The sequence below is a fragment of the Mustela lutreola genome, chromosome 2 (genome assembly GCF_030435805.1).
Source record: "Mustela lutreola isolate mMusLut2 chromosome 2, mMusLut2.pri, whole genome shotgun sequence".
NCBI lineage: Eukaryota > Metazoa > Chordata > Mammalia > Carnivora > Mustelidae > Mustela > Mustela lutreola.
The window spans coordinates 58,326,045-58,345,750 of record NC_081291.1 but is presented as its reverse complement, the minus strand read 5'-3'; the positions used below and the strand labels follow the sequence as shown (position 1 = coordinate 58,345,750).

Genomic DNA, 19,706 nt, shown 5'->3' with positions numbered 1-19,706 from the left:
TAAAGCAAATTGCATCTTTGTTTACATACAGGATCCATAGCAGGAAGAGAAAGGAGAGAAAACCAGGCAGCTTTCCCAGCCCCAACCAGTGCGTTCAAGGCTTGCGCTCCCCTGGATAAATGCGGGAAAACCAGGGCTGGCGAAGAGATGTGGGAAGATTCCGTTGGCCACTAGGCACAAAGGTGTCACTAGCACCTCTCACAGATGAGATCAGGGGCCTGCGCAAAGGGAGCCCGCTGACTGGTGTCCCCAAGGGCTGCCCTCCCGGCCATTCTCCCCTCTGTAGGCCCTCTGAGTGCCAGCTCGCCTCTGGGCCTTGTGCCAAAAACCAGGTTCCCTGTCCTCCTTGGGCCTCTCTCCCTTGGCATGGTTCAGGGCCTGGGCCACTCTAGGCCACTGGCTTATGAAGGGATCTGGGTTAAAATCTCAGCACACCACCAACTGCTGTGGGGCTGGGGGCAAGTGCGGCCACAACAGCCCTGTGTGAGGCAGACACAAAGGGGCCTACTGCCCAGCCTCCCCCTCAGCCGTGCATCCTGCCCAATGAGACCTCTGAAGCGCCGTGCTGCCCATACCTCCCGTGACCACCTGTGACCTCTCCGGGGCAGCTTCGTCAACAGGGCGGGCAGGCAGAGACCTCTGTTCCTTCGGGTGAAGTTTGACCCTGCAGCCCACTGGGTGATGGAACAGCTGTGCTGTTTGAGGAAGCTCAGCCTCGCTGACGGGTTCCCTCCTTCAGGCAGCCCTCCTACTCACAGGCCGAGCACCCAGTCTGGACTCCGGGACTGGCTGGATTCGAGGCCCTCCACAGCCAGCCATCCCAGCCATCCCCAATGTCGGCCCAGCCCAGCCCAGCTGCCAGGCATGTCCCAATGAGCTCCCCAGGCCATCCGTCATCACCAGGATACTGACCCCAGAAAGGGTCCCCTGCCCCTTGCCCCCACTCTCTTTCGACCCTGTCATCTCAGCTCTTTCCAAAGCTGCTTGTTCCAGGAGGGGAAGTTGGAGTGGCTGGACTTGTCTACAGCCCCATGGGGCCACCAAGGGGGCCCATGACCCCAAGCTGCTTGTAAGGGCTCCATTCCCACTGGGGGGTGCAAGCCGCCCACCAGCGTGGAGGCCCCTCTTCCAGTCTGGCCCCCGACATGAAAGCGACGCCAGCAATTGGAGGCAATTTGCCGGCCTTTGATGGCCATGTCGGGGCGGCACCCGCGGCCAAGCCTTGGGAAACAGTTGTGCTTCCCACATTCTTCCCTGATTACCCCTGGCCCAAGCCAAGACCCAGCAGCCTCCAGCCCACTGTGCCTTTGTGTGGAGCTGGCGCTTGGTGAGAAAGGCCAGCCTGGCCCTGGGAGAGTGTCCCCAAGGAAAGCCACGACCAGCAGCGTCACCCCGGGGGTCATGCCGGCCCACCCTCACTGCATCCTGGCCCCGGGCTTGTTGGGGAATGGAGCAGAGCAGCCCAGCTCCAAGAATCCTGAAGTTTGGAGAAAAGGAGCCAGAGATGTGTGCTGAGGCCCTCTGAAGTAAGGCCCGCGGTGTGAACTTCACACACATAGCTCATTTCACTCCGTGCGCACCCCGCCAGGTATGGAGCCAGGCTCTGGGTCGCAGCGGGCAGGGGCCCATGGTCTGAGCCTTGGGCTACCAGCTCATAGACAGGTATTTCCTAGTCCCGGAGGCACGGGCTCTGCGGGAGCGTTTTTACTTCTGCTGCCTTGTACCCCTGGGTCAGCGCTTCCGCTTTGCCTTCATCCATCGAACCCTCCCAGAGCCTGTCTGCCAGGCCCTGTGCCCAGCACTGCAGGGGCCATCTCCTCCCAATCCCCCTTACAGGCCACCAGGAAGAGGGATGCAAAAAACATGCCAAGTAGGGTTCCAAGAGGGATCTTGCTCAACCCAAGCAGGTGAGGAAAGCCTTCCCACAGAGATAGTGGCAGAGCAGGCATTAGCCAGACAGGAAGGGCAGGGAAGAGCGTTTCACACAAAGGGAGGTAGCTGGAGGCTCTGCTTGATTCCTCCTGGCAGAGTGGGAGTGGGAGTGGGAGTCAGAAGGGCGTGAGGGGCAGAAGGGGGCACACACACTGGATGACCCAAGGTCTTGGATGTTGAGTAAGAAGACAGACTTTATCCTTTTGATGGAACCCAGTCCAGAGCTCTGCATGAGCCTTTGAGCAACTCCTCCACGGCCAGAGGGCAGGATGAGAGAGAAGGGCCCCCTGGGGAGTGCCCCAGAGGCCTCCTGCACCAGACAGGGCAGCAAGGACAGGGAGCGGGGGCGGGGGGGGGGGGGGTGGACCCTCAGTAGGTTGTGGAAGGTGATGCTCAAAGCTGGTGTCCTCTCCCCTCCCCCGCTCACCGGCGTCAGAAACCAAGGGCTTCTGGCGGCTGTGGAGGAGCCATGAGCATGGCCTCAGGTTGTGTTCAGCCTGCCCTTCAGCAGGCAGGGCCAGATTGCTGCAGAGATGATCCCACTGGCCTAGAGATGGCAGTGAGCTTCCTGGCCAACAGCAGCAGCTCTGAGAGCCTTAACCAGGACATGCAGGCAGACCTGGCTGAGGGAGACGCCCCCTCCCCTCGCTCCACTGCCCACCCTCCTGGAGCCGTGTGACCCTCACCACAGCCTCCCCATGTAACCACACATCCGGCAGCCAGATTGCGCAGGGCAGCATTGTGCTTCCTCCGGGCTTGGGCCTGGGTGCAGGAGAGTTAGAGTAGAAATCATCCAAGTTTGTATTCCTATGGGGTTTTCTCCCCCAATTAATTCGTACGTTTGTCTTTGTGACTTTAAACTCTTCTCAGGGGTCAGTTCATCTCCTAGCTATTTTGCCCCGGCAAACACATGCCAGTCCTATCCTGACTGCCCTGCTGCGGGTCTCAGCGCCCCTGGAACTTCATAGGCCTCCATGGTGCACCCAGACCTCAGCACCAGGTCGCCTCACGGAGACCAGCTCTGCCTCTCCAGACCTGTGTGACTGGGGGCCAGTTACTGGCCTGGACCTCAGTGTCTTCCACACTGTGCTGTGAGGGCTAAGTGCCTGCGTGCGTGGGGACATCTATGTGCACAAATCTCAGGTCCTCGTTAGGACTGAATGTCTGGAATGGGTTGCTGGGTCCACGAGGAGACCACTGTGAGAGCTTCATAGCCACTGCTTGTTCCTCGATAGTATTCTTTGAGGCCCTCCTCTGAGCCAAGGATCCTTCTCGATGTTGGGCTTCCAGCTATGCACAGAGAGACAAAATCCCCGCGGTGGTAGAACTCATGTTGGGGCGGGGCAGACAACCGACATCAGAATGAGGACCTCGCAGCAGTATGTTGGGAGGTGATCTTAGCTATTGGAAAAACAGAGCTGAGTGGAAGGGGTCAGGGCAGCTGGAGTGAGGTGGTCAGGAAGGCCACTCTGGGAGGTGACATTTGCACAGCGATTAGAATGAGGTGGGCCTGGGAGCCAGTGGAACTGCTGGGGCCGATCTTTGAGCAGAGGAAACTGTGAATGCCAAGGCCCCGCGGTAGCAGTGCAACTGGTGTGTTGGGGTGAAGGGAATGAACGGTTCAGAGACACATACGGGCCAGGTCACGTCGGAGCAGAGGCGTGCAGGAGTTAGTAGCCCGGAGCTCCAAACATTGTCCCCATGTTGGGGGCCATTCCAGGAGGGGCCACACATAGCTCCCAAACCTAAGTGGCCTACCAGGGGGTGCTTCAAAGGGAGGGCCCTAAAAGAGGATGGTAGCTCTGTGAGAGCAGGATGGTCCTGCTTGCCCCTGTGTCCCTGAGCCTACGAGAAGTTGCAGGAGCCCTGAGGGATGCCAGGCAGGTAGACAGTTGGCATTTGGCCACCTTCCTCCCCACTCTGAGCCCCCCAACAAGGTCTCTGGGACCCTCCCTGGCTTGGGTGCCTGAGGTGTCTGGCACACAGGGTGCATTACATGGACATGGTAAGCTGGGGTCCCCCCGCAGCCCCACCGGCCTGCAGCCACACGTCCTCATCTGTCCTCAGGCACCATGCTTATTACCCTGCCAGGACTGGGGACTCAGACTCCCTCTGCCTGCAGACCTTTGCCCAGGATCTCCATGCAGCCAGTCCCTGTCACCTGCACCCACCCAGTCCCCCATCCCCCCAACGCTCCCTCCACCTCCCGCACCCTGTTCAGAGCTCTTTTTGAGGAAAGTCAGCCCTGGGCCCATACGACCTGGCCACCCTCCCCTCCCAGTGACAAGGCACTTTTGCTTCCTTGACCCCCTTGGCGGCAGTCTGTCTTGCTGGCTTGTTTCCTCTCTGCCCCTTCTGAGACTTTTTTAAACTCCGTGGGGGCCAGGCTCTGGTCTATGTGCTCACCACCCTTCTCCTGTGTGACTTGTCACTGTGTGAATGTTTCTCCGGGAAAGATGCAGGCCCAGGTTGGGGGAAGCTCGGTGAGGGCAGCAGCTCTGACCCCTCATATCCCAACCTGCCCTTCGCTTCCCTCCATTGGCTGTCTGGCTAAGGCGGAGAAAGGCCAGCAGAAAACAAAGTGGCTCCTGGGGACATTTGCTCCAAACCCACAGTTGTGTCCAGGCCACCCCAAAATGGAGCAGAGGCAAATGAGCCTGGCCATCTCAGAAGAGCAGTTTGATGGCCACATCTTCGCCAGTGCCAGAGAGATTTTCTGGGTCTGCCTGCTTTGGGCCATGTAAGGTATGCCCGGTGTGTAACGAGAGCCAGCACGGGCGAGATGGACCGCCGATTGGGCCACGCCTGTCTCCCCAGCCCCGCGCAGACGCCGGGGAGCCCCGCACCTCTTCAGCCATCAGACCTCCTGGCACCAGAGGGAGACAGGCTGCCCGTGCCATTTGTCAGGGTCTGGTGCCAGCCACCTTCTCTGTTTGCAGAAGGAAGGCTGGGGCTCCAATCTGGGGAGGCAGATACCTGCAGGCCTGGCACTAGCTTGGGGGCCTGGCCCGGGGCCATTCCCACGCCCCGTTCCAGAGGTGCGCTATCCTGCTTGGTGTGGAGCCTGCGATTGGACACCGTGCTGCCCAGCCAGAGGATGGCTCCACTTGGTCCAGGTCTCACAGGCCCCCAGCATCCCAGAGCTCCATCCACATCAGCCATGAGTCCTGGCCTTCCTGGGGGTATAGGCTTTGAGAGACCAGCAGTCTCTGCCTGTAGAAGGGAGACCAAGTCCCCTTCCAGGAGGTAGCTCTACCCTCTGGCTGACTCTCCAGTGTCCCTCAAGGCAGTCTCCTGGTCACCTTTCTAAATCTCCATGGTGCCCTCACAGCGGGTATTCCCCTGCCAAAGGTGGACCCGCACTGAGTGATGGGCTGGGAAGCAGTGACCCGCACTGACCAGCAGATGCAAGCCCAGAGTTCAAACCCTCGCTCTTCCTCACTGTGGGACCTGGAGGCAGTCTGTGCCCTTCTGGGGGCTCTGTTTTTGCCTCTGTACGAAGAAGGGGTTGCTTCAGCAAACATGCATGAGTGCTTGGCCTAAACGGAATAATCCACACACCCCAGCCACCCAGGGCTCCCCATCTGGTGGGGACAGGATAAGCAAAGGCACTGAAGCCTGACACCAGAACACCACTTCTGGCTTTCTGGGGAGACCACAAACACCCGGCCAACACTGAGCTGAAGGACGAGGCCCTTCAGGTGCCGACAGACACAGATCGGGTGCAGCAGGGCACGCAGGGAAGGGAGCCCTCTGCCTGCTGCCCAGCCCCCGCTTCCCACCATTTTTGGACTTAGCCTCTGGGTCCACTGGCCAAAACAGCCCCTCTGTACATATTAGAAGGAAGTGGAGGGATGCAGGCCTGCCAGGACCCCTCTTGGCAAGCACAGTGTGGGCTGGGCTCCACCTCACTTGCCCCTTGCCAGGAATGAAGGCTGTGTACCCAGCTCTCCCAGTAGCCGCTCCCGGAGCCGCCGCCCCTGGGCATCCTTGCCCCATGCCAGTCTCACGGCGCTCCCTCCGCTCACCCCTGCCACAGCCCTGCCAACCTGCTCCCACCGGCTTCCCTCAGCAGGGTTGTGAGCAGCCAGCTCTGGAGCACTCTGCTTTTACAGAGCTGGTCTGAGGCCTCGGCCACAGCCTTGGAGCCAGAGCCTCTCCGCCGGTGCTCAAAGCAGCCGACTGTCACCCTGGCCAGCAGCCCACAAAGACGCTGGGCCATGCTGCTACCGAGCAGTTTCCTCAAAAAGACAAGCCCCAGAGAAAGCCTAGTGTTCAAGGAGTGCAGCCAGGTGCGCAGAGATGAGCGAGCCTTCTTCCATTGCCAAGGTGGGGAACCGCATTCCAGGCAGAGGGAAGAGCCTGTGCAGAGGCTAGTAAGCATGACTGCAGGGAGCCCAGGAATGGTCACATGTTCCTTGAGGTAGCAGGGAATGCACCAAAGCAATGGGTGAAGCGGCTAGAAAAGCAGGGGCTGGCTTTAGGGTGTTAGCAGGGATCTGATTTCCACTCCATCATTTGGCTGAAGAGAATGAACATAAAGTCTGTATACTGTACGTAGTGGAGGGAGTGACGAGAGGGCGCTGGTTTAAAGGAGCCTGTAAAATGTGATGGAAACCAGTGGGGGCTGCTCCCACCCCTGTGTGGAGGGACAGCTTATGCGAAAGCCCAGGGAGAAGGCTCCCCAGCAGGAGTGCCGGCTTTAGGGAACAGGAATCAACACCCCAGCTGCTCTCTGCTCCCACCCTCTGATCTGTTGGGGCTCCCACTGGCTGAACCTAACCAGCAGCCAGAGGGCACAGGAGCCCATATGCTGTCTGCAGAGGTCGGCCTCCCAGGCACACAGAGGAGCAGAGAGTGGATTTCCAGGGACAGTTGGAGAACACCAAAAGCCAAGTTTCAGTGTACATGTTTAGTGTGAGTGTCCTGGGAAACAGTAGGACCATTTAGAGCAGAAGGACGTAGCCAGTAAGTGTAAGGCTGATCCGCGTAGAGCCTGAGTGCAGAGTGGGTGGGTGGGCAGGGAACTGGGAGACAGAGGTGGGGAGCCCTGCTGAGCTCCAAGCTGGACAGGCCCCTGACATGGACCAGCATGGTGGGAGAGGGGCTGGAATGTGGGATTTAGGTGGCAGAGTAGACCCTAGGACTTGGGGGTCCATTGGCTGGGTAAGGAGGCAGAAGGGAGTGAGCTCAGAGTGGCACCGGGGTCCTGGCTTGGCCTAGGAGAGAGTGAGGGTATCACTGAGTTGGGGGAAGGAGATTTGAAGATGGGCCAGCATGAGCCGGTGCCCATCTAGGTCAGAGAGCAGCAGGCTGGGAGTGGCAGAGTAACGGGCTCTCTTTCTGTGCCTTGCAGGTGGCCTCAGCGCTGAGTCCAAGAAGATGCTGACGCCCACCCTCAAGAAGCGGGGCCGAGCCGGCCGAGGAGAAGCAGCCAAGCCAGAGGAGGGGGCCGAGCGGCCCGAGCCTGCGCAGCATGTAGCCATCAGCCTGTCTTTCAAGCGCTACGTCTTCGACACCCACAAGCGCATGGTCCAGTCTCCCTGAGTGTTCCCGTGACCTTGCCCAGGCCCCCGGCCTGGGCTGCAGTGCCAAGCGTCAGACCAGATGTGCCTCACCCTCCTTTTGTGTATCCCTCCCCATGACCCTGCAGATGCGGGCCCTGGGCCTGGCGCTACGCCCCAGTGAGAAGCCTGGGGAATGAGGCAGCAGCAGCTTCAGGGCCGAGGCTCAGAGAGTGTGCCCTGGTGCCCTCCGAGCTGCTGGGAGCCAGTGTTTCCCAGGTCGCCCCACAGGCAGCCATGGGAGGGCTAATCCACACCCTGCCCTAGATGGCCTGGCACTTGCCGGCTACAAATAAATGCTCCAGGGTGTCTGCCCGCTCTGCTGGTCTCTGTGATTTCACCTGGAAGGGCCACCCCTGCCTGTTCCTGAGGGAGTTAAGCAGGTTCCCACCCAGAGAAGAGCTGGAGGAACCAGAACTCAAAGCCCAGTGGGAGTGGGCTGAGGAGTTCACAGGGTGTCAGGCCCCTTGGCCGGGCTGGGTGGCCCCGGGGGGGTCTCCTGGACCTTAAGGGACACAGGGGTTCTCTGGACCGCCAAGTCCGGAGAGGACTCTGCCAGGAAGGGCCCCCGTGGAGTGCTGGGGAGCCACGAGGTATCGGGCCAGGGCATCAGGTCAGAGGCTGGCTGGAGGGATTGCTCCCCCGTCCAGCAGGCATAGAGGGAATACCAAACAGGAACTAATTCTGGGGGCAGATCCACAGTGAGGGGGTGGTAAATGGGGGTGCTCAGAGCCATTGCCTGGTTCATTCTGGCTCCTCTCCTGTTTGATCTTGGCCCAGTTCCCTGACCTCTGTGCCTCAGCATCCCCACGTATAAAATGGCTACAAAAGCAGCTGCTTCGTGGGGTCATTCAGGTACTCGGTGCCCTGCTGCCTGCTGCATTACCCACAGCCCTGGCAGCAGGACCAGCACACAAGGCCTCATTGCTGGGAGGAGAGTGGCCTATGAATTCCTCATAGTGGGGCAGGCAGCCCCAGGGCCCAGCTCCCCTCTGAACTGGCCATTTTTCTAGGACCTCTGTCACAGTGCCCACACCCACCCACACCTTTCTCCCTGCCTCCCACATGTCCCGCAGACAGCACCCTCAACACCCAGGGGAGGAGACTGACTCAGGTGGAGGACACTGAGACACAGAGAAGAGGAGGAGCTGGCCAGTGTGACTCCTAGAAGCTTCGGACACCCCCCCCCCCCAACCAGAGAGTGCGGGCCGGCAGCCTGCTCCGGGAGAGGCCTCTATCAGGCCTGGCATCAGAAGAAACCTGAGTGCCCGGGTTGGGCCAGGACACAGCCTTTGAAGGAGAAGTGCAGCCGGGATGGGTGGGCGGGGACAGGGGTGGGGGCCAGCAGTGTCCAGGGGCATTCACACAGCCGTGTCCCCCCGCCCCTAGCTCCCCAGCCAGCTCTAGGTGCTGTAGAAGAGAGGGCAAGCCCCCTGCAGCCTTTCTCAAACACATAAACTTGCTAAATCGGCGCTTCTACCCATAGGGGTGTCTGGGAAACATCACCTTAGTTGTAGGTGTTGAGGGTGGCGGGGACTGGGGCTCAGCTGACCATAGCCTCAGGTACAGCTGGGACTCAAATCCAGGCTCTGGAGGATTCCAGACATCCCCACGTCCCTTGCCTCAAGGCCTTGGGTGTATCCTTGGAAAAAGGTGCCTTCTGGGGCCCTGCTTTGGGCAGAGAGATGGGGAGGCAAGAGGCAGTGCCCCCCCCCACTCCTCCCCCAACCTGCCCATACAGAATGAAGTCATGGGTAGGCGTCCTGCCATGGGCTGGGGCAGGAGGGGTGGCCGTGATTGGCAGGCCCCCAGACCAGCAAGGCTAATGCACCAGCAATGAGATAAGGCTTATCTGGAAATGTCCCTGGAATCGAGACTCTGATGGAAACAGGCTTCTGGGTTAATATATTTTTGATAGATAAAGTCTCGTAAACGGGAAGCCCTGGGGGCCCAGGGCAGGAGAAGGGGCAGCTTCTGTTCTCCCAGGCCTCCTGCTCTGCCTGTGCATGTGTGCGTGTGTGTTTGGGCATGGGTCTGTGTTCCGGGGGTCTGTGGCTGTCAACAGCCGGGTGTGTGGGTCTTAGTGTCTTGAGTGTGTGCATATGTCCTCGTGTGCTCAGGGAAGGCAGTCTGTCAGGCTGTGGCTCTCTGGTGTGTCTGTGTCAGAGTGGGGTGAAGAGGGTATCGGGAACAGTGTGCACAGGGTGGTGACACGTGGGGGGGCAGTTTGTCCCTTGGGCCCCAGGGGCCTGCAGGTGGGTAGGGCCTGGTTCCCGGAACCTGGTGGGATGGGAAGGGGGAGCATGGCCCCCATTCTGGGGACCCAGAGCCCCCCTCAGGTTGAGCCAGGACCTCTCAGTGCCAACTCACCCTCAGGGTTGATCCAGGCCTCGGGCCTTCCCCGCCTCCTCTGCCTTTAGCTGGGCTTTAGCCTTTCCAGCTCCCCTTCAGGAGAACAAGGCCAGTCCTGCTCACAGCTTCTCTGCTCCTGGGTTAGCCATGTCTGTCCTCCATAGCCTTGCAGGTGAGACGAGGCCTCCTGGTGAGGGATCACTGGGACAAGGCCTTGAAGAGAGAGTAGGAGTTTGCCAGGAGGAGAGGTGCCATCCAGCAGAGGGCACAAAAGGCGTAAGGCCTCAAGGAAAGCACTGCATCAGGCCTGCATGAGGAGGGATGAGGTCATGGCTCCCAGGCTCCCCCCAGCGCGTGCCGAGCCTCCAGAAGCCTCCACACAGGCAGCCCTGATTAAACAGAGTAATTAGCGCTCAGCTGATAACAGAGTGGTACCATTAATTAGAGGAGCTCAGCCAGCAGTGGCGCTTGATTGCAGGGAGGCAGCGGCCAGCAGCTAGAGGACGGTGGGGGGTGCGTTGTGTTCCCTCAGGGAGAAGCTGACCCCAACCCCTGGCTCCTCTGTCTGTCCCAGCCCCATTCCCTTGCTGAGAGCCAGCAGTGTGGGCAGAGGGAGTAAGGACGGCAGCTGGGTGGGGCCGGAGGCCTCAAAGGCTGCTCCAGTCATCTTGAAGGGTGTAAGCAGGTCAAGTGCATCAGATCGGAATTTCAAGAGACCCCTCTGGCCCCAACTCCATGCCAGTTCTGAATGTCCAAGGCCTGGAGGTCAGGACCCCCTCACCCAAGAGGCACAGAGACCACAGGGGTGGAGGAGGGCTCCCAGGATTGGTTTTGGTGGTCAGTTGGCCAAGGAGCAGGGGAGGGGTGAGGCTGAGCCCTGGGAGGAGAAAGAGGGCTTGGAAAGTTTTGGGGATTCAGTGTAGGTGGATGGAAACTGGAAACAGGGATAGTTTTGGAAAGAGGCCCGAAGGTGGTTCTTCCGCATTTATTAAGCACCTTCTGTGTGCCGGGCCCTGGGATCACAGCCTGGTGTTCCCTGGATGTGGTGGGGCAGGGGCAACCTGGAGCCCGCGAGGTGTGGCTATGACCCCTGCCCTCAGCGTACTCCCGTGTGCGGCACAGCCATCAGGCCGGACAGGCTGCCCTGCGCCCCACCCCTACCTGGGTCAGCAGGTCAGAGGTCAGGCGTCCCAGTGCCTCCCCGTGTGCCCCACCACAAGGTATTGCTCAATCCCCTCCCCACGCCCTCCCATGTTATCACCATCACTAGGGCTGGTGGGGAGACAGCACAGCAGAGAGAAACGGCCACTTCCCGTGGCCACAGCTGGGCCTCTAGATAAAGGCCAGCTGGGAGCCCAGACTGACCTGGGGAGGCTGGGTAAGGGGCCGGGTTCAACCACCTGCCTGGCCCCTCAAGGGACATCCCAGAGACTCGGCCCTGAGCCTCCAGGCTTCCAGCACCATCCCAACCAGACGGGGCTAACTGCCCCCCTGTTCTATAGGGGCCAAGCCTCTGGTCCCCTGACCTGCACAGCCCTACTCCCTCCCCACTTGGGCCCTGTCTGCTTCCCTGGGCCCACTGAACCCCACCAAGCTAAGGAAGGTGGCCGGGCCATTTGGGTTGGTGAAGGCCGACAGCCTCCCCGCTGGTCTCCCTTCACTCCCTCCAGCACCGCCTCCGTCTCCCCGGGTGTCCACATCCCTCTCCCTCCAGCCCAGTTTACTTTTCTCACCTGCCACACCCTGAGGCCAGGGCTGGGGCCCTGAGCCATGGGCAGCCTGCTGAGGTGGGCACAGGTGGGAGGGGCAGGCTGGGAAGCGCAGCTCGATGGACGGGTCCCTGTAAAGGGCACCGGGGGAGTTCAGGTCACCCTCTCCTTGAATCCTTTCTCCCTGCCTTGTCCACCTCAGTACCTGCCCCCAAGCTGTGACCTCATCCTCCTCCCCACCTCACCCTTCAGCCTCTGAGCCCCCCTCGCCTCACCCCACCTCTCAAGTTCCCTCCAACGCTGAGAGAGCCCTAAGGGGCTCCTTGCTTAGAAACAGAAAGGCAGGTGGGGGTCAAGCCAAGTGGGGTGCAGGAGCCAGGCCTACCCCCCGGTGCTGCAAGGGGAGGCCTCGGAAACCCAGATTTCCCAAGGGTTCCAGAGCCAGAGTCTAGGCTAGGCCACAGAAGCCAGACCTGACCCATCCTGTGTGCTCCCAGTTCACTACCCAAGCAGGACCTCCCATACCAGTTCCTTATGCTGCCCCTAGACTGTCATTGTAGGACTACTAACCTCACCCCCACCCAAGACCACCACCCCCTCACCTCCTCCACCAGCATCACAAGGGACCAGCTCAGATCCATGTGGGGGAGACCTACATCCAGGGGGAGGGCGCATGAAGTCACTGGCCAGGAAGGGGGGCCATACGAGGCCAGGGGAGGGAAGGCGGAGGCAGGTTGGGGATGATCAGGAGATCAAGTTCTCTGCTGGCCTTGGCACTGTTTGGCTGCAGGAGGGAGCCGGGAGGGAGAGGACCGAGGGTGCCTGGGCAGCCTCTGAGGGGTCACTGGGCCCACTGTAGGCCAACCAAGCAGTGGGGCTAGGTTTGAGCCAGTCCCCTTGATGAGCTTGGTGTGGACCCCTGAGTCTGCCCTCCACAGCCCTTGGCGGGGGTGGTGCATCAAAGGCTCAGGCAGTGGCAGGGGAGCCCAGAAAGAAGGCAGAGGAGCAGCTGGAGACAGAGAAGGAAAGGCGGGTGGGGGGCAACTGGAAGCGGACCAGAAACCTGGGGGGCGAGACAGGTGGGCGTGGGCGTGAGGCAGGACTGTTGCACAATGAACGTGCTGTGAGATGAAGCAATTCAGTCCCTCATCAGATGTGGGGCTGGACGATGGGGCAGGTGATAGCCCTCAATCAGCCGCATCTCTCTAGTTCTCGGTATTCAGCAGGGCGGAGGGAAATGCACCCATGCTGACCCCCCCCCAGGCCCTTGGGGTCTCCCCAGCACCCTGGCTTCAGAGCCTCCCCACTGGGCTGAGTCCAAACTCATCAAGGCCCAGCTAGGGTCCCCTCCTCCATCTCCCCTGAGGGAGATGGCCTTTGCCCTCGGTGCTCCTTCTACCCACCAGGGCATGGTTTCAGGTCTGTCTCCTGTGGGGCATCAAACAAGCTCTGCTCACTCACTCAGTGCCTCAGGGATCCCCTCACGGATAGTTGCCAATGGCCAGAGTAGGAGGAAGAGGCTCAAAGGATGGCGGTGCTGACACAGGAGGCCAGAGCTCAGAGGCTGGTGGCCTGGCCCTCCTGGCAGCGCCACCCCCTGGCTCAGGGATGGGCTGGAAGGCAAGGAACTACTCTGGGGAAACCTTCTTCTTGGACTGCTTCACAAAGGGGACACTGAGGCAGGGGCAGCTTTGGTCCTCTGCCTCAGTCCCTCAGCACCAGGAACCCTGTGGGGGACATGGCTGTTGCCAACTCCCGGCCCTGGGCATAGTGACCTGCCCAGCCCAGGTCCCACTGCATGGCTGGTCCTGATGCAGTTTCCAGGGGTTTGGGTGTGGACATGCTGGCTAGCGGGCACCCATCACCCCATGGACAGCCGGGTGGGCTGCTGATAAGGAGAAACGGTTGTCAGAGTCACGGGATGTCACTGATGAAACAGACAAGCATCTCCCGGTGGCCGGAAGGTAGTGGAAAGAGGCCCAGTTCTGGGGATGCCCACATCTCGGGTGGAAACACTGAGGCTGCTAGTTCTGGGCAGGGACACCCACACACACAACCATCCTTCCAGCCGGCAGCCCTCACCAAGACTGCTTGCGTTGTAGCCGGGGGACCCTGACCTGGAGAGGGCGGGCCAGGCCTTGAGGTCTCCTTGCAGGACCTTCTGCCAGGCCAGTCGCCCCACCCTGCCCCCACCTTCCCTGCCCACCCACCAGGCCCACCACAGCCCCAGAACGCTCCAAACAACCTTCTTGGGACTCCCTAGCCAGACAACCTCTTCCACCCCTGCACGTTTGCTCACACTGTGCACCTGCCCAGAGCACCCTTCCCACCATGCTCCTCTCCTGCTCATTCTTCCAGGCACAGTTTGCCCCTCAAACGATCCAGCCAAGAAGAGAGGATTCTGGGAAGCTGCGGCTGTTAAAGAGTGGGGTGGGCGTGGCACTCTCTCTCTCTCCCGCGACACGCTACAAGGTGTGAATCCTCACCCTCATTTCCCCTGGGTGACTGAGACCCAGACAAGCCAAGTGACAAGTCCAAGGTGAAACAGCCTGCAGGGGGAGGTGGTTGGGCCATTAGAGACCGAGGCCTGGCTCAGGGGCACTCAGGTGGGAGTTTAGTCAGGCCCTGTGGGGAGCCAAGCACCAGCCACAGGAGTGAACTCTGCCAGCTGCCGGTGATCTGCAGCCCCCCACGCAGCTCCCCTTCTGGCTCTGGCAGGGAGGGGTTCTGTAGTTCCAAGGACTTGCACAGGGTCCCCTGGGAGTCGGTGGGAGATGGGAATTGACACCAGGTCTGAGGGGGTCCAGAGCCCACATCCCGCCCAGATGGTGCCACGGCCTCCCAGGACAATTCCTGCATCTTGTTGTCCTCATTCTCTGTACACAATGGCTGTTTCCACTTCACAGGTGTCAGGGAGGGGACTGTCCCTCAGCAGGTCACAGGCACAGAAGCCCAGGTCTCACTGGTTCTAGGATCCCAGGCAGGCTTCCTCCACACCTCTAAAATGTGGGCGTGGCAGGGGCTGGGCACGTCACTGGGTTCTTTTTCTGGAGCCCTCGGAAACAAGGCCCTGTCTTCCAGCTGGGGTTGCTGAGTTGGTTATTAACTTGAAGCTGCTATGATCATCCTGTCACTATGAAGGCAGTGAAGTTCATACCACAAAAGAGGGACATCTCCACTGAAGAAGACTGACAGAGAGATGAAGAGAAACAGGTTCCTGAAGGCATCAGCTGAGCACCTGGATCCAGCTATGTCTGAAGCCCATCCTCTCATTATGTGAGGCCATAAATTCCCTTTAACGCTGAAGCCTGTTGCTGTTGAGTTGCTGTTTATGACTCATTAAGGTGCACAAGGGCAGGATCAGTCCACAATGACTCTTGCCAGTCTGGGACATGCCGTCGGTCCTGGGATTAGTTGCAGATATGCAGGAGCCCATGTATCCCCATGTGTACCTGTGGATCCCAGTCCTGGCCCCCTGGGAGTCTTTTCCCATAGCCAGTACTCACATTTCAGCTGTGGGGCCTTTGGCAGTTCCCTCCTCCCAACTGTACTTCCTCGATGCATCCCTTCTCATCGCCCCCCAACACAATTACCTCCCGTCCTGGCATGCTCTACCAGCCTCCTCTGCCCGCCCTTCTCAGCAGCCCAGCAGGGTGCAGCACAAATCAGCACCCTGGACCTGGATGAATTCCCACAGCTGCCCACCTGCTTTGCTTCCTGAGACCTAGCTTGTTCAGTGAGCACACCACTGAGATGGCTGGGGGTGGGCTCTTATCTGTTCCACATGGTCCTTACATTTGTAACATTTTTACTGCCAGCATTCTCAAATGGCAGATTTCATATAAAAATACCGATTTTCACCACTTAGGAACCCTGACCTTGAGCTACTTACTCGTGCCTGTATTCCCATCTGAAAGCAATAGCGTCTCCTCTATCTCGCACCCTCCTTGGCAAGTCCCACAGAGTTAGCCTCAGCACCTACCCAGACTCGGTCCCTCCTTACCCTATGCCAGTGGTTCAGACTGATGCCAGCACCTCTCACAGGTCCCTTGCTCCGCCCTCGCTCCTGTGGTCTGCTTTCATGTCAGCCAGAGGACAGCCAGAGGACGGCTTTTCACACCTGTCATAAGCCTTTCTCCTGTGGAAAACCCTTCCAGGGCCCCCACCTACCTCAGGGTAAAGCCTATACACCTGTCCTGTGGCCTCCTGGACCTCCTGTCCCACTACCCTCCCTACCCCCACTGCTCCAGCTCCACTGGCCTCCCACCACAGGGCCTTTGCACCTGCCATTCCCTCTGACACCAGTCAGCCTGCTCCCTCCCCCTGCTAAGTGAAGTCCTGTCTGAGTACCTCTGTAAAGTTTACCTCCTAGACTCCCCATCCCTCCTTTAGTGTTCTCACTAATGATTACTACCTTCTAACACACCAAATGTCTTGCTTATTGACCTCACTTGTTGTCGGTGTCCCCCAATGAATGTGAGGTCCAGAGGGACAGAAGTTTCTGTGCATTTGTTCACTGCCATCCCCAGTGCTTAGTGTAGCACCTAGTGTACCTGCCAGGTGCCCACCCTCATTTGTGGCCGCCGGGGATTGGACAGCTTAGTACATGTCAAAGCCCTGTGGGTCCCAGCCATGAAGCACATCCCCAGAAATGGAGCTGTTTCTGTCACTGGTGTTTTTGCTGGCCTCTATGCCTCTGGCAACCTTGACCTTCAGGGGTGGGTCATGTGGGGATGGTCCCAGGAAACACCAGCAGGACAGGGAGTGAGTGGGCAGAGACCCATAAAGTAGTATTCTCATGAATCACCCTGCTGGGTAGCAGGGCTCTGAAAGTGGGGAGCTCCTCCTGAGGGGTTGCTCCCCTAGAACCAGGGAGCCAGAGCATGAACCCCTGGGGCCACCCACTGCCCATCAGGGCCGCTCCCCTTCCCAGCACTGCCACCCTGCAGGAAGTGGGGCGGTGGCCCTCCCACCTGGTCCCCTCCTCTCTCCTTAACTCCCCACGGCCCCTTCCCTGCCGCTGTCACCCACACAGGCCTCTCCTGCCTCAGGACCTGCTGTTCTTTCTGCCAGGAGCGCCCCTTCTGCCCGACCTTGCCCTGCTGGCTCCTTCTCTCCATTCAGGTGTCATCTCAGAAGGGACCACTGCCCCACCCAGTGGGAAGCGCTCCCGTCCTTCTCATCCACAGCCCCTGGTTTAGTTAACTGTAGCACTATTTCACATTGGTCCCCTGGTTGTCGTAGGGCTTCTGCACAAGAGCATGAGGCTCCTGGAAGCACGGGCCTGTCTCTGCTTCACTGCTATGTCCAGCAAACAGAGCCTGGCACACAGCAAGTGCCCCGTAAGTGTAGGCTGAATCTGTCGGGAGAATGCATGAGTCCAGCCTTCGCAGCAACTCATGGGGGGAGGGGGGCATCTCCTCCGGAGGGGCGGGGGCGCCCTTGGCTGATTCAGGCCTTGCCTAGGGGCTTAGTGCACTCAGAATGGGTCCTTGGGCCTTCTTGAGGGGATGGGAGCCCTCAGATCACAGAGGAAGGTCCTCACGTTGGAGAAGACAGAAGACAGAAATGGACACCCACATCCGCAACTGGCACCCCACTGGGCCTCAGCCCTTCCTTCTCCCCTCTCCCCTCTCCCCCCCAGGCAAACCTGCTAAGGGATTTCCAAAGCTGCTGGCTGAGACCACAGCTCCCTGAACAAGTCTGTTAATAGTTGCCCGGAGGCTGAGCTACGAAGGAGGGCGGGCCAACCTGGGAGGGTACATATGCAGGGAGGTCTGCAAGGATCCACTGCACGAGGGGCTTAGGGCTGCAAGTGGGGCTTAGTCTGACCACCAGGGGCGTCCTGAATGGGCCAGGGTTTGTAGGGGAGCTCCGCACCAATGAGTGTGTGCAAGGCTGGGGCACCCGTGAAGAAGCCTGCACGCCTGGCTCGCCTGCTCAGGAGGGTCTGAGACTGTCCCTGGGCCAGGCCATGTGCACACATCTGTACAGAGGCACAGGCAGGTGCCCTCTGGTACATGCTGGGGGATCCTGGAGCACACAGGAGTGCAGGTGTGCCCGCAAAACCTGACAATGTGTTTGGTGAATCTGTGTGCAGGTGTGTAGTGCACGTGTGTGAGGCTGTGCATGCGTGTGTCCCTCACACGCAGCCTGAATGAGGCCTGGAGGGCTTTAGAGCTGCCGGACGTGGTTCCCTACCCTGCCCACTCCAACCATCGTCCTCTCCCCCAACTTTCCTGAAACACAAGCTCTCATCATCCCAGCCTCATAGTTGCTGCCAGAATGGGGAAGGCCACGTGCGCAGGCCACATGAGCCGAGGGTCACTTCATAGTCTTTGTCACCCCCTCCCTTTGCCTGTTGCCATTCCCCACTCTGTATCTGGGCCCAAGACCAGGCGACCCCAGTGACCTCCCCCAGGACATCCCAGGCTGCCCGTCGGCTTCACCCGGTACAAATTGAAGCAACAAGAAAATGCCATTTTGCCTTGGTCAAACTGGTAAAAACAGAAAAGTCTGATGATAGCACGTGTGGGTGAAGAGGTGGGGGGACAGGAACGCTTACCCATGTTCCTAGGAGAGGACATCTGCGTCGCCGCTCCGGAGAGCAAGCCGCGGCGACCAGTGACTGTAACACACAAGAGCCCGGAGGGCGCAACCACACACGCGTTCGCGTGCGCAAGGAGGCAGCGCAGGGACCACAAACCACCTGCTCATCCGCGTGGAGTGGCCCCCAGACAGCGGTGGGTGGCATAGGGTGGAATGAGCTCTGAGAAACGCATGGCTCAATCCCCAAACACGTGAAAAGTTGCAAAAGGATACCTGCGGAATTAACTATTTCCTGATTAAAAGAAAAGCCATAAAGCAATACACCGTGCACCCTGCGAACACAGGTCTACATATTTAAGTGCATGGGGAAAGGTGAGCCAGGATGCCCTCCAAACCCGCAACCGGTAGTTGTCCCTAAGAAGCCACAGGAAAGGGCGCTTACCTTTTAGGTTTTCATTTTGCTCAAAGAGACCGAGTGGCGTATCAGCCATGAATTAAAGATGAACGAGGGACAGGGCCTTGGGAGGCACAGAAGAGTGGCGGTCAGGGAAGTTACACAGAATCTTTGCCACACACACCTCGTGACCCTGTTTCCTTGAAGACCAGCTCTCCGGGCAGTCCTGAGTCTGAAGGGTGAGGCCCCAACATTCCTCTAGGGCTTCCCCCATTCCTTGCTGGACCCCACCCCCAGGTTCCCCTGCCCTGAAGGCCCAGGCATTTCCCAGGACCCAGATCTTTGAGGTCCCGCTGCTCCCACCCCATTTTGGGACCCCCACCCAAATCCCTAGCAAGCATGACTCTGGCCTGAAAGAGTGACCTGGGATATTGTGACCTGTGGGGCCAGGGATGGTCACTCTGGGTGAGTGTGGGAGTGAGTCTGAGGGCACCTAGGGACCTGGGCCAGGCCAGTAACTCACCCAACCCTCACGCTCCTCCCTCAAAGCTGCTGCTCCAGGGCCAGGGACTGATCACAGGAGGAGCCCCCCCAACCCCCGCCCCCAGGAGCCAGCCAGCCCTAATAGGGCTTGTCAGACCTGGGGGTTCTTGCCTCTGCCTCATGCTGGGGGTGGGTGGTGGACAGCTGAGACCCAGAGACGGAGACACAGCAAGAGACACACAGAGGAAACGAGAGAGGCAGACATGAAGAGAGACAGAGAGGAGAGAGAGAGAGAGACAAAGAGATAGAGTCCCAGAGCACCTGGAGGAGGGGCAACCGCCACAGAGACCAGCTCTGGGAGGAGAGGGAGGAGCGGGTGGGGCGGCCCTGCTCTGATTGGCTAGGACTGGCCGCAATTAAAGCCCATAATTGATTCCCTGGGATGACGAGGATCATTTCAATGCGGAGAATTAAGGTTTTCTTCCAAGATGGAAATAAAGATTAATTTGCAATTTCCTTCCTCACTGCACACAGGAGAACAGCCCCTGCTGGGAAGAAATCTCAGCTCTGGCAGGTGGGCTGGGGGTGGGGTGGCCTCTGGGGCCTGGACCTGTGCACAGCCTCCCCTGGTGAAGAGAAGGGCTGTGCAGCCCTGAGACAGCAGCCTCCAGGCCTCTGTGCACCCAGCCCTGGACCAGGAGTGGCCCAACCGGCCTTTCTTGG

General features: G+C 59.5%; 1 protein-coding gene across 3 annotated transcripts in view; it reads left to right on the top strand.

The window, feature by feature from the left end:
* Positions 1 to 7,814, top strand: part of EEFSEC (eukaryotic elongation factor, selenocysteine-tRNA specific) — a 248,222-nt gene extending 240,408 nt beyond the window's left edge. For 2 of the 3 annotated variants that reach the window (XM_059161905.1, XM_059161904.1), the window contains one exon: positions 7,289 to 7,814. In XM_059161905.1, coding sequence (XP_059017888.1) covers positions 7,289 to 7,479 — 191 coding nt within the window. In that variant the 3' untranslated portion in view covers positions 7,480 to 7,814. The remainder of the gene's footprint in view (positions 1 to 7,288) is intronic. The other variant, XM_059161907.1, reaches the window with a different exon arrangement.
* The last annotated feature ends 11,892 nt before the right edge of the window (positions 7,815 to 19,706 follow it).